The sequence below is a fragment of the Patella vulgata genome, chromosome 2 (assembly GCF_932274485.2).
Source record: "Patella vulgata chromosome 2, xgPatVulg1.2, whole genome shotgun sequence".
In the NCBI taxonomy this organism is placed as follows: domain Eukaryota; kingdom Metazoa; phylum Mollusca; class Gastropoda; family Patellidae; genus Patella; species Patella vulgata.
In genome coordinates, this window is record NC_065880.2 from 48,352,722 (window position 1) to 48,367,607 (window position 14,886).

Sequence of the window (14,886 nt, forward strand, 5' to 3'; positions counted from 1 at the left end):
TTTTTTGAAGTGATCAAGGGCCATAACTCTGGCAGTAATTATCGGAAATCGTTGAAAATCAATAGGTTTCTTCGTCTCATGACCTTAAATATTGCGTATAAATTTAAAGTCAATCGGATATTAACTTTGGCCATTAGAGCGTCCACAAGATTTTTTGAAGTGATCAAGGGCCATAACTCTGGCAGTAATTATCGGAAATCGTTGAAAATCAATAGGCTTCTTCGCCTCATGACCTCAAACACTGTGTATAAATTTAAGGTCAATTGGATATTAACTTTGGCCTCTAGAGCGTCCACAAGATTTTTCAAAGTGATCAAGGGCCATAACTCTGGCAGTAATTATCGGAAATCGCTGAAAATCAATAGGCTTCTTCGTCTCACTGTGTATAAATTTAAAGTCAATCAGATATTAACTTTAGCCTCTAGAGCGTCCACAAGTGTGGACGCCGGACGGACGGGGGCGATGACAATATACGACCACATTTCAATGTGGGCGTATAAAAAAGGGCATGTCGTGTAAATATTTTCTTTTGTGTTTGGGTAGGTCATTTTCAAATAAATTCATCAGCACATTATTCCCTTAAAAAAAAAAAAAAAAAAAAATTTTTTACCTTTACTGAAACAGATGATCATCAAAGAACTGTAAATCCAACTAATGTTTTGTTTGTTAGTGCCTTTTAATGTATTCTTTCACGTTTCAAATAAATTCATCAGTTACTTTTTACTTTTTTTTATATCAGATATACAAAAATAGTACAGATATTTCGTAAACATTCAACATTAGACATACTGTCATTTCTTTAGAGGTCCATACACTGCGTGATCAATATGCTGTACTTGACAACAAACAGTAAATTTCACCTACACTTCCTTCCAACTCATCCCCGAGTCCAAAATGTTATCTACCCGAGTCCGAAATGTCACCTTCCTGAGCCTGAACAGTCAAGGGCATATTTTTTTGAGTCCGAAATGTCATCAGTCCGATATCTTGCAGGACCAAAATATCATGTAATCAATAATAAAGGGTTCTAAGCGAATTCCACAAAGAAATAACCATTTTTTTTTCACTGAAATATATCTGGGCTTTTACCAAAATCAGACACAAGAGGCATGATAAGCCATTTGAGACATTGGTTAGACTGATTAAACCAGCGCCTGTCAGGCAGGATACGCCCACATTTTCGAGAGATGGATAGAGAACAAGCTAAAAAGAAAGCGATTTTTTGTACAATCAGGAACTGAGATCTTTGTGTTATAATCTTACATTTCAAGTTTCAACAAAATCGGATCAAAATTGTGACCTCTTTAGGGTCCACAACCTTGATATACTATATTTTTACGCTATTTGAGAACGAACGGCAGCCATTTTGTCTGTCAATTTTGGGCCGATTTTCACGAAATTAGAACTCAGTCGTCCTTAGGGTGTAACGGTGATATAATTATATGGTTTTTTAAATCGGATAAAAATTATGACCTCTATAGGGTCCACAAGCTAAAAACGCGATTTTTCGAACAATCAGGGGCCATAATTCAGGAAGTTACGGTCCAATATGCGCGAAGATCGAAAGGAACCGAGATCTTTGGGTTATAAACTTACATTTCAAGTTTCAAAAAAATCAGATAAAAATTGTGACTTCTATAGGGTCCACAACCTTGATATACCATATTTTTACGCTATTTGAGAACGAACGGCGGCCATTTTGCTGTCAATTTTGGGCCGATTCCCACGAAATTCGAACTCAGCCGTCCTTAGGGTGTAATGGTAAATATAATAATATGGTTTTTTAAATCAGATAAAAATTATGACCTCTATAGGGTCCACAAGCTAAAAACGCGATTTTTCGTACAATCATGGGCCATAATTCAGGAAGTTACGGTCCGATATGCGCGAATATCGAAAGGAACTGAGATCTTTGGGTTATAAACTTACATTTCAAGTTTCAAAAAAATCGGATAAAAATTGTGACCTCTATAGGGTCCACAAGCTAAAAACGTGATTTTTCGTACAATCAGGGGCCATAATCCATGAAGTTTCGATCTGATACATGCCAATAACGAAAGCAGCAGAGATCTTTTGGGGATAAACCTATATTTCAAGTTTCGTCAAAATCGGATAAGAATTGTGACTTGTAGAGAGTCCACAAACAATTGTGGACGGATGTCCGGACGGACAGGGGCGACGGCATAATACGTCCACATGAAAATGTGGGCGTATAAAAATTGTGACCTCTATAGGGTCCACAACCTTGATATACCATATTTTTACGCTATTTGAGAATGAATGGCGGCCATTTTGTCTGTCAATTTTGGGCCAATTTTCACGAAATTCGAACTCAGCCATCCTTAGGGTGTAACGGTGATATAATAATACGTTTTTTTAAATCGGATAAAAATTATGACCTCAATAGGGTCCACAAGCTAAAAACGTGATTTTTCGTACAATCAAGGGCCATAATTCAGGAAGTTACGGTCTGATATGCGCGAATATGGAAAGGAACCGAGATCTTTGGGTTATCAACTTACATTTCAAGTTTCAACAAAATCGGATAAAAATTGTGACCTCTTTAGTGTCCACAAGCTAAAAACGTGATTTTTCGGACACACAGGGGGCATTATCCATGAAGTTTCGATCCGGTACATGCCAATATCGAAAGCAGCCGAGATCTTTTGGAGATAAACCTATATTTCAAGTTGCGTCAAAATTGGATAAAAATTGTGACCTGTAGAGTGTCCACAAACAAATTGTGGACGGACGGACGGACAGGGGCGACAACAATATACGTCCACATGAAAATGTGGGCGTATAAAAATTATCATTACTATATAAACATATATTTTTCCTATTTCAAATTTTGACTATGTACATGAAATAAGGGTGGATATACATAATTACAAAATTCTAATATGGAAATTTCAGTCAACAGACAGTACAGTGATAGCTTTACATTTTACATAATTTTAAATACACCACATACCACAGCACCATTATGATCATTTTAAATAAATTTGAGTTTCTAAAGTATTACTTTATCTTAAGAGTCATCAAAATTTAATCCTTCAAGTTCATCTTTGAGTTCTGTGTTAACTTGTGCTTCAATATCCGATGGTATAACTTCGAGACATAAGTCATATTGTTGATCTAAACCTAGATACGAATCACTCATTAGATACAAAGTATAAATAACTCTTCCAGGTTTCTCTGGTGTAGTTAGAGCTAATTTAATATTAGTCTGTCCACGATTATATCCTACACGTTTTAATGCTATCACTTCTTTCATTTCCACATCACCTACAACTATCATCCAACCTTCATCTTTCATTTTAGGAAATCGACTCATACAAACTTTACTATCCCCTCTCTGAAATATAGGATGTATTAGAAGTAGAAAATGTGAAAAAATACAGGTTAAGATAAATAAAGTGTAAAACTCAACATAACGTTTCCAGTAAATTTCTTTTGTCTGTAGTTTGAGAATTCTGATTTGTTTTGTGAGACAGGGTCCTTATATATATATACAGATCAATATTTCTGTCTTCAAATATTAAATACAAGAGAGTTATTGCCCTTATCATCTCTTATAACATTTTATCATTATCCAAGCTAATTTACGTAAGTTATTCCAGAGTAGTATGATACAATGTGTTAATTTTTTTACCTAATAAAGTGGTCTGAGCATTCTCAATACTGCCTCTTACATGATACACTATAAAAAGTCTTACCTTCGCCTTTTTAATCCTAGTCATATTTATCTGAAGAACATATTCTTGATCAGCATGTACCTGAACCCAATCATTATCACTACGTCTACCACCTACATAAAATATATATAATTAACATATTTAACCAAACACAATGCAGTTCTCGCATACTCTTATTTTTAAGATTTATAAAATAGATTGGGAATACTGAATTGAATGTTCTAGAATTGAATTCTCTCAACCCCACAAACATTGACAATTAGGTGAACAGGAGAATTTTGGGCCATAATTGTGCAAGCTGAATAAGAACTCATCTCCACCAATCATCATGCCTCAATCATCCCCACATCTCAATTCTACCTACACCATTCTAATGGTACTCTGATATCTGAACCATGTCATGCAACTCTGATCGACAATCAAGCATCCCTACTTAAAGTGAAGCTATCAAGCCTATGCAATGTTTATTTTATCTACATTCCATCAATGCCTTAGCATTTATGAATACAATTTTGTAAAAATATTCATTTTTGAAGAAGTGTTCAAAATGAAAATTATCACAAGGTAGCCAACTCTTGCCAGACATTTGCTAACAAGCAGCATTATCTCATCACTTACAGTGTTTACAAATAGTGTTAATCTGTGTAGACGTTATTGAGCAAATTATAGATTAGGGTCATGGATAACTCATGTATTCAAAGCTATAAATCACCAAATGCCACTTAAATGCAATTTAACACACTATCATAGATAATCAAATAATTTTCTTGCATTGTAATCAGGATAAGTCATCATCTGTGTCATCTAATATTTGTGTTGAATCTGCCATAAAATTCAGAAAAGTCTCACCTTTATGATGTATATTGAAAGGTTTATGTATTTCTGTTGATTGACCAGCCCACCAGCCTTTTACTGCTACTTCAACTCTGATGTGAGGTAGTTTACTTAATGTATCATAAACCTGTATTATAAGACAACAAGATTAATTAGTAAACAATGCATATACTGTGAAATGCCATCTTATCTGAAAGAACTGGTGGTACCTTACATGCCATCAAAAAATCTAAGATCAAGTACTAAGAACAACCTTGTCGTCCCAAAATATAAACTAAGCTCCTTTGGAGCTCGCTCATTTAGTGTTGTTGCTGCCAATATGTGGAACTCGCTACCTGAAAATCTTCGATCCAGTCCATCATTAGACTCCTTTAAATCCAGATTGAAAACATACTTATTTGAAAAATATTTGCAAGAGTGATTATGTGTTTTTTGTAGCGCTATGAGCACGACTATATGTGGAATTAGCGCGATATAAATGGACTTATTATTATTATTTATTACATGAATTAAATATGGAAAATTTTCCGAACGATGTACCTATTTGTCGTTATTTTTGTGCTAATTACATACAGTAGAATACAATATTCCTCATGACAAATTACCAAGAATTATTTTTGTTGAAGTCTGGTTATATTAAAGGGAATGGAAGCTTAAAATTTTAAAACCCAGTTCTACCGGGACCTCATTTGACCCAATTCTGGCCGGTTTGTTTCGAAATGAATTAAGAACCCTGTTGTGAATCCATCTTGAAAAGCTCAATTATTTTAATAATAACATTTCTACTTGAGTGCCCTCTGAGGTTAAAATGTATTGCAACCGGTTTTGGTCTATTGTGTTTAATATCTGCAAAATGTTCTTTAATTTCGTTTTAAAAAGGCACATTTACTCTCTCCTACGTATTGTTTGTCACATAGGGAGCAAGTTAATAAGTAAAGTATATTTCTGCCTAGGCAATTAAAACCATTTACAGCAAAAAATGTCTTACCCGTTTTCCCACTAATGGAGTAGTTTTTGGGAGCTACTGGAGATACTGCAGTTTCATCTAATACATTGTTCGAATAAATTAAGGATGGACATTTCACATGTTTGTGGGTCCCTTGGGGGGGTAAATTAGTCTCGTTCTTATAAGCGTATCTTGTAGATATAGGATTCCTTCTAAATAATGTGATTGTTTTTTTTCGAGATCATATGGCACATTTCCAAAGATGCCATTTCTCTTGAATGAGCTTAATAACTGGTTACAGATTTTGCCTAATTTTTATTTTCTGTCACTATTTTGTGTGGATATCCTCTTTTAAATAATAACTTTGAGTAGGAGAAATTGATGGTATAGTCCTTTCGTAGATAGGAGTGTGTATCGGTGGGATTATTATGTAGGTCAAATGTAGCTTATTTGTAATGGGGTTGAATTTCACCTATGTATCTAGAAAAGAAACTTTATATCTAGAGTATTCCACAGTGAATTTGGTTGTTCCGGGCATAGAGTTCATTTTCTTTAATGAATCCCTCTAATTCTTGCTTCACCTAACCTCCAGATCATAAATAACAATATCATTGATATATCTCACATAGAGCTCTGTTCTATCAATTGATTTTTTTGAAGAAAATTTCTCAGAAAAAAAATATAGTGGAATATGATGGGGGTGGGGGCACAGGGGATCCCATTGCTGTACATGAAATCATTGTACGTGAACACATTATTCGGTAGTAAAAGTTCTAAAAGTCTTAGCTAATATATATACCGATGCATGTATAATAATATTACCTCATTTATATGGTTAGGATTCATTTCACCATCTAACATGGAACTTAAGGCTTCAAATTTATTATCACAGACTGCCATTAGCTCTGGTAAACTATCTACAGGCGCTTTAATGTCAGGAAAACCTTTCTTTTTGGCACCACCACTTTGTGGTCTGAAACATTTCAATCAATAAATTGAGAACATAATATTGTGAATCTATTAACTTAATCAATATAATTTCAGTTATGTCTGAAATTTTCATTATTGCAATAACAATATAAAAATCCACAATAGATTGCCTTATTGCAAAATTATAATGCTTTCAGTGTTAAATTCCTCATATTACAGCCTCTCTTGTTTCTGATATAAATGAAGGGTAAAAGTAATTTGTGGGTTAACTTGTTAAATTAATCAATCCTAACACAATTTATGGCCATCTAAATTTGATATTACTTCATTGAATTTATGCAGTCATATCACAGTAATTGTATGTCAACAATTTCACACAGATCAGATTATAATTTTTGTCATTTAAGGGTTCACAAGGTTTTACAAACTGAAACAAGGGCCTTCACTCTGAAAGGACCTTACAGAAATTGTTGCGACTTTGTTTTACTAATCTAAATAATGCAGATCGGATGATAACATTTATCATTTGAGCATTCACAGGGTTGAACAAAGTAAAACAAGAGCCATAACTCTAGACGTAATTGACAGAAATTGCTGAAATGCATAAGTCATGTATATAAATTTCATACAGATCGGCTGATAACTTTTGATGTTAGAGCGTTCACGAGATGCAACAAAGTGAATCAAGGGACATAACTCTAGAAGTAATTAACGGAAATTGCTGACATTCAACAGGATTCTTCGTTTCACTAATTTAAATAATACATATAAAATTCACAAAGATCGGATGATAACAAGGGCCATAACTCTAGACGTAATACACTGAAATTGCTGAAATTCAATAGGTTTCTTCGTTTCATTAATTTAATTAATGCTAATAAATTTAATAAAGATTGGATTAGAGCGTTTACATGGTTAAACAAAGTGAAACAAGGGCCATAACTCTAAAAGTAATAAACAGAAATTGCTGAAATTCAATAGGATTCTTCGTTTCCCTAATTTAAATACTGCACATCAATTTCACAAAGATTGGATGCTAACTTTTGGATTTAGAGCGGGCAGGATTTTAACGACAATTTGACTACCATACGAACGCCAGAATTACCATTTAAGTTCTGAAACTATGCAGTTGAAAGTTATAATTAATATAAAGTCTAAATGCAATTCAAAAGGTAGGTTGCCAAGCAATGAAACATACGCCCACAACAGCTAAATCGTCTGGGCAGTCAACAAGAGTTATCAGATATTTTTACTTTTTTTGGTAATGAAACATTTATAATACACTTAAATCTGATTAAGAGTAACAACTCATTAAGTAATTATCAGAAAACAATTAGAATTTGTTTGGTTTTTATAAAGTTCTGCCCCATGCTAACGTTTAGTATAAGAAACATTTTATATCATGGATTTAGCTGTTCAAGTTATCAAAATTCATTGAAAATCAATATACTTGTTCATCTCAAGACCTTAATCTCTGTGTATCAATCTGAAGTCAATTGGATGATAACTTTAGCCTCTAGAGCGTCCACAAGAATTTTCAAAGTGATCAAGGACCATAACTCTGGCAGTAATCAATAGGTGTCTTTGTCTCATGCCCTTAAACACTGTGTATAAATTTAAAGTTAATCGGATATTAAATTTAGTCTCTAGAGCATCCACAAGATTTTTTGAAGTGATCAAGGGCCATAACTCTGGTAGTAATTAATGAAAATCGCTGAAAATGAATAGACTTCTTCATCGCATGACCTTAAACACTGTGTATCAATTTAAAGTCAATCGGATATTAACTTTAGCCTCTCGAGCGTCCACAAGATTTTTTTGAAGTGATAAGGGCCATAACTCTGGCAGTAATTATCGGAAATCACTGAAAATCGATAGGCTTCTTCTTCTCATGACCTTAAAACACTGTGTATAAATCTAAAGTCAATTGGATATTAACTTTAACCTCTAGAGCGTCCACAAGCAATTGTGGACGCAGGACCGACGGACGGAGACGGCGACAATTTACGACAACATTTCAATGTGGGTGTATAAAAATGTATATAGAGTTTTTTTTATTTCATAAAGCTAAATATCGGTAATTATTATAACTGGCCCAGTTACTGGAGATTGCAGGTGTATTTGAGTCACGTATGGTATGGCACATGTTTCACAAGGCGCTGGAGAAGGGTGCGCCTAAACCATGCACTTTTATTTTTTCCTGAAACACCGCTGCCAAACTTGCCCTGCCCATTATCTACACATGCGGCCTAATAGTAATACACCGAAAAATACGGTAACGTCCATATTTAAGCCAGAGAATGGACAGTGTGAGGGGTGTTGGTAACTTTTTGTTTAATTATTGTGGTAATACCTACCTTTAACAGTAGGTATGATAGGTGGTTATATACCTACCTAAAACAGTAGGTATGATATTTTGTTATATACCTACCTAAAACAGTAGGTATGATACGTTGTCATATGTGGTAGTTGTAATAATGATGAATCATGCCACCATCTACCTTGTACTATCATCTGTATTATTTGTATAACACGTAATGATGTTATTAGCCAACCCTGATCAGCTGATACATCTAACATAGCCTGAATATAACAAATGTATCACATTAAAGATGCATTATATACATAGAATGCTAAAATCCTTCAATATACTATTAATACTATTAACAACAGTGAGGCCGACGTCCCCCGCCGAAATCCCCAAATAAATAGATGACACATATTAATTAATCGCACATCTATTTTTTTCAACAATATCGAGCAATCAAACTGATTATCAACTATACACTAAGTTTCATCACTCTCTATCAGATAGAATCAAAGTTATCTTGTCCCAAAGCATCGGCCAAGGAAATTTCTTATCTCTGCTTAGCTTTAGCTCGATATGTTAATATTGAACTCAGTCAAGACGAACATCTACATCAAGTTTAAACATTCTACCTCAATTAGAAGCATGCAGAGTTGTTATGTTCCAAAGTCTTGACCAATCAAAATGCTTATTGCTCCTTAGCCTAAGCTGACAATTCTCATCATCGAACTCAGTCAAGGTATTGATGTAATGAAACTATACACCAAGTTTCATCACTCTTCACTTAATTAGAACTAAAGTTATCGTGTTCCAAAGCATCAACCAATCAAATTGCTTATCTCTACTTACCATAAGCAGAAAATGCTCATCTTCACACTCTATCAAGGCATTGACCTCATAAACACCTACACCAAGTTTGAACATTCTAGCTCAATTAGAAGGAGAGTTATTGTGTTCCAAAGTCTCGGCCAATCAAATTGCTTATCGCTCTGCTTACCCTGAGCAGAAAATGCTCAATATCGAACTTAGTCAAGGTATTGATGTAATGAAACTAGACACCAAGTTTCATCACTCTCACTTAATTGGAACTAAAGTTATCATGTCCCAAAGCATGAACCAATCAAATTGCTTATCTCTGCTTAGCCTATGCAGAAAATGCTCATCTTCGAACTCCATCAAGGCATTGACCTAATAAACATTTACACCAAGTTTGAACATTCTAAGTCAGTTAGAAGGAGAGTTATTGTGTCCCAAAAAGTGTGACGGACAGACAGACAGACAGACGGACGAACCCATTTTAATAGTCCCCTGCTTTCTTCGAAAGGCGGGTGACAATAAACAATGTTCTCTGAGGACTGTATTGACAGACAGTAGGCTCAACCCCGGTTTTTAATTGCAAGCAGTTGCTGATGAAAATAGTCTCCTTTTATTATCTAAATACCACAGTTTAATAAAGATAGGCCTACTGGTTTATGAAATGCACCAATCAAGCAATTTTGAGCTAAGCTTGGAGATTAAAAAGCTCTTTCCAGCTAAAAAAATCTATCAATGGTGAAACAAGTAACAAATATCGATCTATTAACCAGTTTACCTGTAATACACGTATAGCTTGATCTAAAACAGATTTAGTATCAGTATAATAATCAGTTGATGGTAATTGTAGTTGAGAGAAGTGAGCTTGTAGCAGGATGTTAGTTTTGGTATGTGATGAATCAAATGAATGAGAATTCATTTCTAGCGGGACTTTCTGAGCTAAATCACTAAAATTAAAAAAAAAAATTATTATTTTTTTTCTCTTTTATTTTACATGAAAATGTAAAGATCTTAGCATGTCCTTAATTACTTCTTCTAAAACTGTCTTAAAAGCAGAATAAACTCTGAGAAAGTCCTTTACTGAGTGAGGAAATGTCTTGAAATTATAATAAAGACTAATAACTGTACCTGTTAATCTGATCTTCATTATGACGTACTGGTAACTGGGCATATTCTGTTGCATTCTGTAATAAAGTATATGTGAATGTTTAACAGAAAATTTATCTTTTTTATTATTACTACCAGTTACATCAAATGCAACATGGCATAGTATATTTCTAGCTAAGACTTAAAAATATTGAAAATGTTAGGATGGGTTAGGTGAAGAAGTCTCAGGGGAATGTGTATGCAAAAGATCCAATGAACAGACCTAAAATCAGATAGTAAACCAATAAGAAACCCTGAACCCCCAAGATGTACTTTGAGGGAAATTCATTTGGAACAGCAATTAAATTAAATGTGGTTGAATGTTCTATTGTTCAGCACCAACCAACAGAAAGACATTTGCATCACTGCAGAAATCTGTACTGCATGTAGTAATTCAAATCGCTGATGACATGAATTTCTTGAAAATTTGTCAAATACAGCATTATTTGACATGAGAAGGAACAACCGAAGAGACAAATCATTTCTTTTCTTATTTATTCATCATAATATACAGTATATCAACTGAGCGGCTACAGTGGCTCATTGAATAAGGCGCTAACTTGGAGTTCTCAGGTTCAGTCCCAGTGTTGCAAAACGGCCTGCCTGGTAAGGTACAGTGTCTAGTCGTTTAGATCTGACCAAAAGAACAAGGTTCCGTGTACACATTGACGTGTACGTAATAAGCACCCTTTACATTTACAGTTTAAATTCAAAATCAGAGCAGGCTGTGGTGCTGCTGTATGGGAAAAATTTACCTCATGGCACACTGCATGATGCATGCTGTCTTTATTAGCCCAGTAGGTCCAGAAAAGTAGGTTGTTAAACCCCATTTCATTTCATCTAAACTTATATTATCAAATATTATATCCCTATTAAATCATCATATAAAATATTATAACTTACTTATAATATCTCTATTAAATCATCATATAAAAAATTATAACTTACTGATCACATATAAAATATTATAACTTACTGATAATATCTCTATCAAATCATCATATAAAATATTATAACTGATAATATCTCTATTAAATCATAACTTACTGATAATATCTCTATTAAATCATCATATAAAATATTATAACTTACTGAAAATATCTCTATTAAATCATCATATAAAACATTATAACTTACTGAAAATATCTCTATTAAATCATCATATAAAACATTATAACTTACTGATAATATCTCTATTAAATCTGGTATAGAAGATTCAGCCTTTAATTCATTACAGAACATACGAACCGTATTATGGTTTAAGTAATAATATGACGATATTTTCCCTAAAGTTAAAGGATCAATAGCACGGTTATCCTGAAATTAAAATCAATTAGAAAGTAATTTTAAAACAAATTTTTTTGACAACAGATGTAATTCTCAAAGATAAGTATGAATAAATTTGCTAACCAAACATAATCAGTTAAATATGATTTTTCATTCTTTTTTCTTTCGACACAGACATGTTTTTTTTTGTTTAGATGTCAGTAAACACATGTTAAAAACTACTTACGTCACCAATTTCTATACAATAAGAAGACTGTAATTCCATTAAAGCTTTTTCTACTAGACATGATAGAAACTTGTTAATACTGTCAAAATCTGTACTATCCAAATTATAATAACTGAAAATATAATATAATTTTTTGGGGGGAAATTGGTTAAGAACAAGAGAAAGTATAAGTAATATCATGGACAACAGATTATTATAGAAAATATCATTTTTATTGGTAGTGATACTAAGCATAATAACAGATTAAAGTTGGACTGATGTACTATAATGAGACTTTAATTTAAAGAACTAAACCACTCAATATCATCCATAATATTTGAAACCAGCGGTTGCCAGGCAAGATATGCCCACATTTTTCAAGAGATGGATAGAAAACAAGCCAACAGTGAGGCTGATGTCCCCTGCCGAAATTCAAAAATAAATAAATGACACATTTTAATTTATCGCACATTTATTTTTTTCAAAAATATCAAGCAATCAAACTGATTATTAACTATACACTAAGTTTCATCACTCTCATCACATGGGAAAAACCTTGTCAGCGATTTTCAAAACATATGTATGTTGCCGCCCAGTCTTCAACTTTTGGGCTCCGTAGGCGACACAGTTTGGCCAGTGCGCGACGGCTGCGCCGCCCAGTCACCATGTTAAACGAGGCTCTGAGTTACGGTCCGATATGCGCAAATATGGAAAGGAACCAAGATCTTTGGATTATAATCATACATTTCAAGTTTCATCAAAATCGGATAAAAATTGTGACTTCTAGAGTGGCCACAACCTTGGTATTACATACTTTTAGATTATTTGTGTACAAGGAACTGCCATTTTGTCTGTCAGTTTGGGGTCAGATTTTAACGAAATTTGAACTCAAACTTAATTGAAGTGTAAAAGTGATATATTTAAACATGTTTTAAAATTAATTACAAATTGTGACTTCTAGTGGGCCCATGAACTAAAAATGCGATTTTTTGAACAATCAGGGGCCATAATCCAGGAATAACGAAAGAAAACAAGATCTTTGTGATATAAACATAAATTTAAAGTTTTGTCAATATCGGATCAAAATTGTGGCCTCTAAAGGGTTCACAAAGTTGATATACTATATATTTACACTAATTGCGTACAAGGGGCGGTCCTTTTGTCCAGCAGTTTTGTCTGATTTTTCGAACTCAACCTTCATTAGGGCGTTACAATGATATATACAAACTGTTTTTGAATCGGATAAAAATTGTGACCTCTAGAGGGACCACAAGCTAAAAACGTGATTTTGTGCCCAATCAAGGGCCATAATTCTGGAAGATATGATCTGATATGCATAAATATCAAATGGAACCAAGATCTTTGGGTTATAAACATGCATTTCAAGTTTCATCAAAATCGGAGAAAATTTGTGCCTCTAGAGGGTTCACAACCTTGATATACCATATTTTTACACCATTTGCGTACGAGGGGCGGACATTTTGTCCGGCTGTTTTGATCCGATTTTCATGAAATTCGAACACAACCATCATTATGGTGTAACGGTGATACATTCGAACAGTTTTGTAAATTGGATAAAAATTGTGACCTCTACAGTGTTCGTACAATCAGGGGCCATAATTCAGGAAGTTACGATCTGATATGCGCAAATATCGAAAGGAAACCAGATCTTTGGGTTATAAACTTGCATTTCAAATTTCATTAAAATCAGATGAAAATTGTAACCTCTCGAGGGTCCACAACCTTGATATACCATATGTTTACACTATTTGCGTACAAGGGGCGGCCATTTTGTCCAGCAGTTTTGGTGCGACGAAATTCAATTCAACCAACATTACGGTGTAACGGTGATATATTCGAACATTTTTTTAAATCAGAGAAAAATTGTGACCTCTAGACAGGGGTGACGACATAATACGTCCACATGAAATACGTCCACATGAAAATGTTGGCGTATAAAAACATAAATTAGAATGCAATATTGGTCCATTTCAATCAATATTGTGTTATTATAAGACACAATAAACATTATGAATCAGTAAATATCGTTTACTCTGTGGACATAATGGTTTTGAGCTCCATTTGTAATGAACAAAGAAAAACATATCCCATAAGTCAATGTGGATATAAACAAACGATAAAATAAATTTTTTTAAAACTTGTGTAGTACAAATTAAGCAGGTGCAAACAACTGTAGTTAAATTTGGACTGTTCGCATATGTCACTGAACATAATTGATTTTTTTGTTGTTACAATTTATGTAAATCATTTTATATACACTCATATTGCTTTTATACCCATTTTTCATATATTTTAAGGCTACAAAAAATTGAGTTATGCACCCTATAAGGCAGTTTCATGGCAGGTTTCAACATAATGTGTGGCATCAAGGTTGCTCTCAACAGTTATATTGACTGTCAGCAGTATATGCCGGTCGGAACCGAGGGCTATGGAAAATGACCGTTACTAGATCTGACTCATCAAACATTTTGCACGCCGAAAAAAATAGTCTTTTTTTCAAAACCCAATTTGAAAACATGGCTACGATCGACCTCCACTATGTACCGTAATTATAAAATTGTACGGCCATTACAGAATAATGCACATATAAGCCACATAATCTCATGATTGGTGTTCTAGAGTTGTATACATAGTCCTCAACAGAATAGACTGAGTGTTGTGTTGATAATTAATGATGAGTGTCTGGTAGCAGAACAAT

At 33.9% G+C, this 14,886-nt stretch overlaps 1 protein-coding gene across 1 annotated transcript; it reads right to left on the reverse strand.

Annotated features, from left to right (window-relative positions):
- Nucleotides 1-657: 657 nt before the first annotated feature.
- LOC130010921 (activating signal cointegrator 1 complex subunit 3-like) lies at nt 658-11,659 on the reverse strand. The gene is made up of 8 exons (XM_056099145.1): nt 11,652-11,659; nt 10,658-10,713; nt 10,308-10,476; nt 8,840-8,991; nt 6,301-6,451; nt 4,548-4,659; nt 3,720-3,811; nt 658-3,358 (listed from the first exon to the last, which is right to left on the reverse strand). Exons 3-8 carry the CDS (start codon nt 10,446-10,448, stop codon nt 3,032-3,034), a joined length of 975 nt encoding a protein of 324 aa, XP_055955120.1. The 5' UTR covers nt 10,449-10,476; nt 10,658-10,713; nt 11,652-11,659; the 3' UTR covers nt 658-3,031.
- Between the last annotated feature and the right edge of the window lie 3,227 nt (nt 11,660-14,886).

What these genes read in the sequence shown, in the direction of transcription:
- LOC130010921 (XM_056099145.1), bottom strand. Translation starts at nt 10,448, where the DNA reads ATGAATTCTCATTCATTTGATTCATCACATACCAAAACTAACATCCTG. An exon ending in TATCATACCTACTGTTTTAG is followed by an intron (nt 6,452 to 8,839) that starts GTAGGTATATAA and finishes GAAATGTTTCAG; the next exon opens with ACCACAAAGTGGTGGTGCCA. An exon ending in TTTCAATATACATCATAAAG is followed by an intron (nt 3,812 to 4,547) that starts GTGAGACTTTTC and finishes TATTTTATGTAG; the next exon opens with GTGGTAGACGTAGTGATAAT.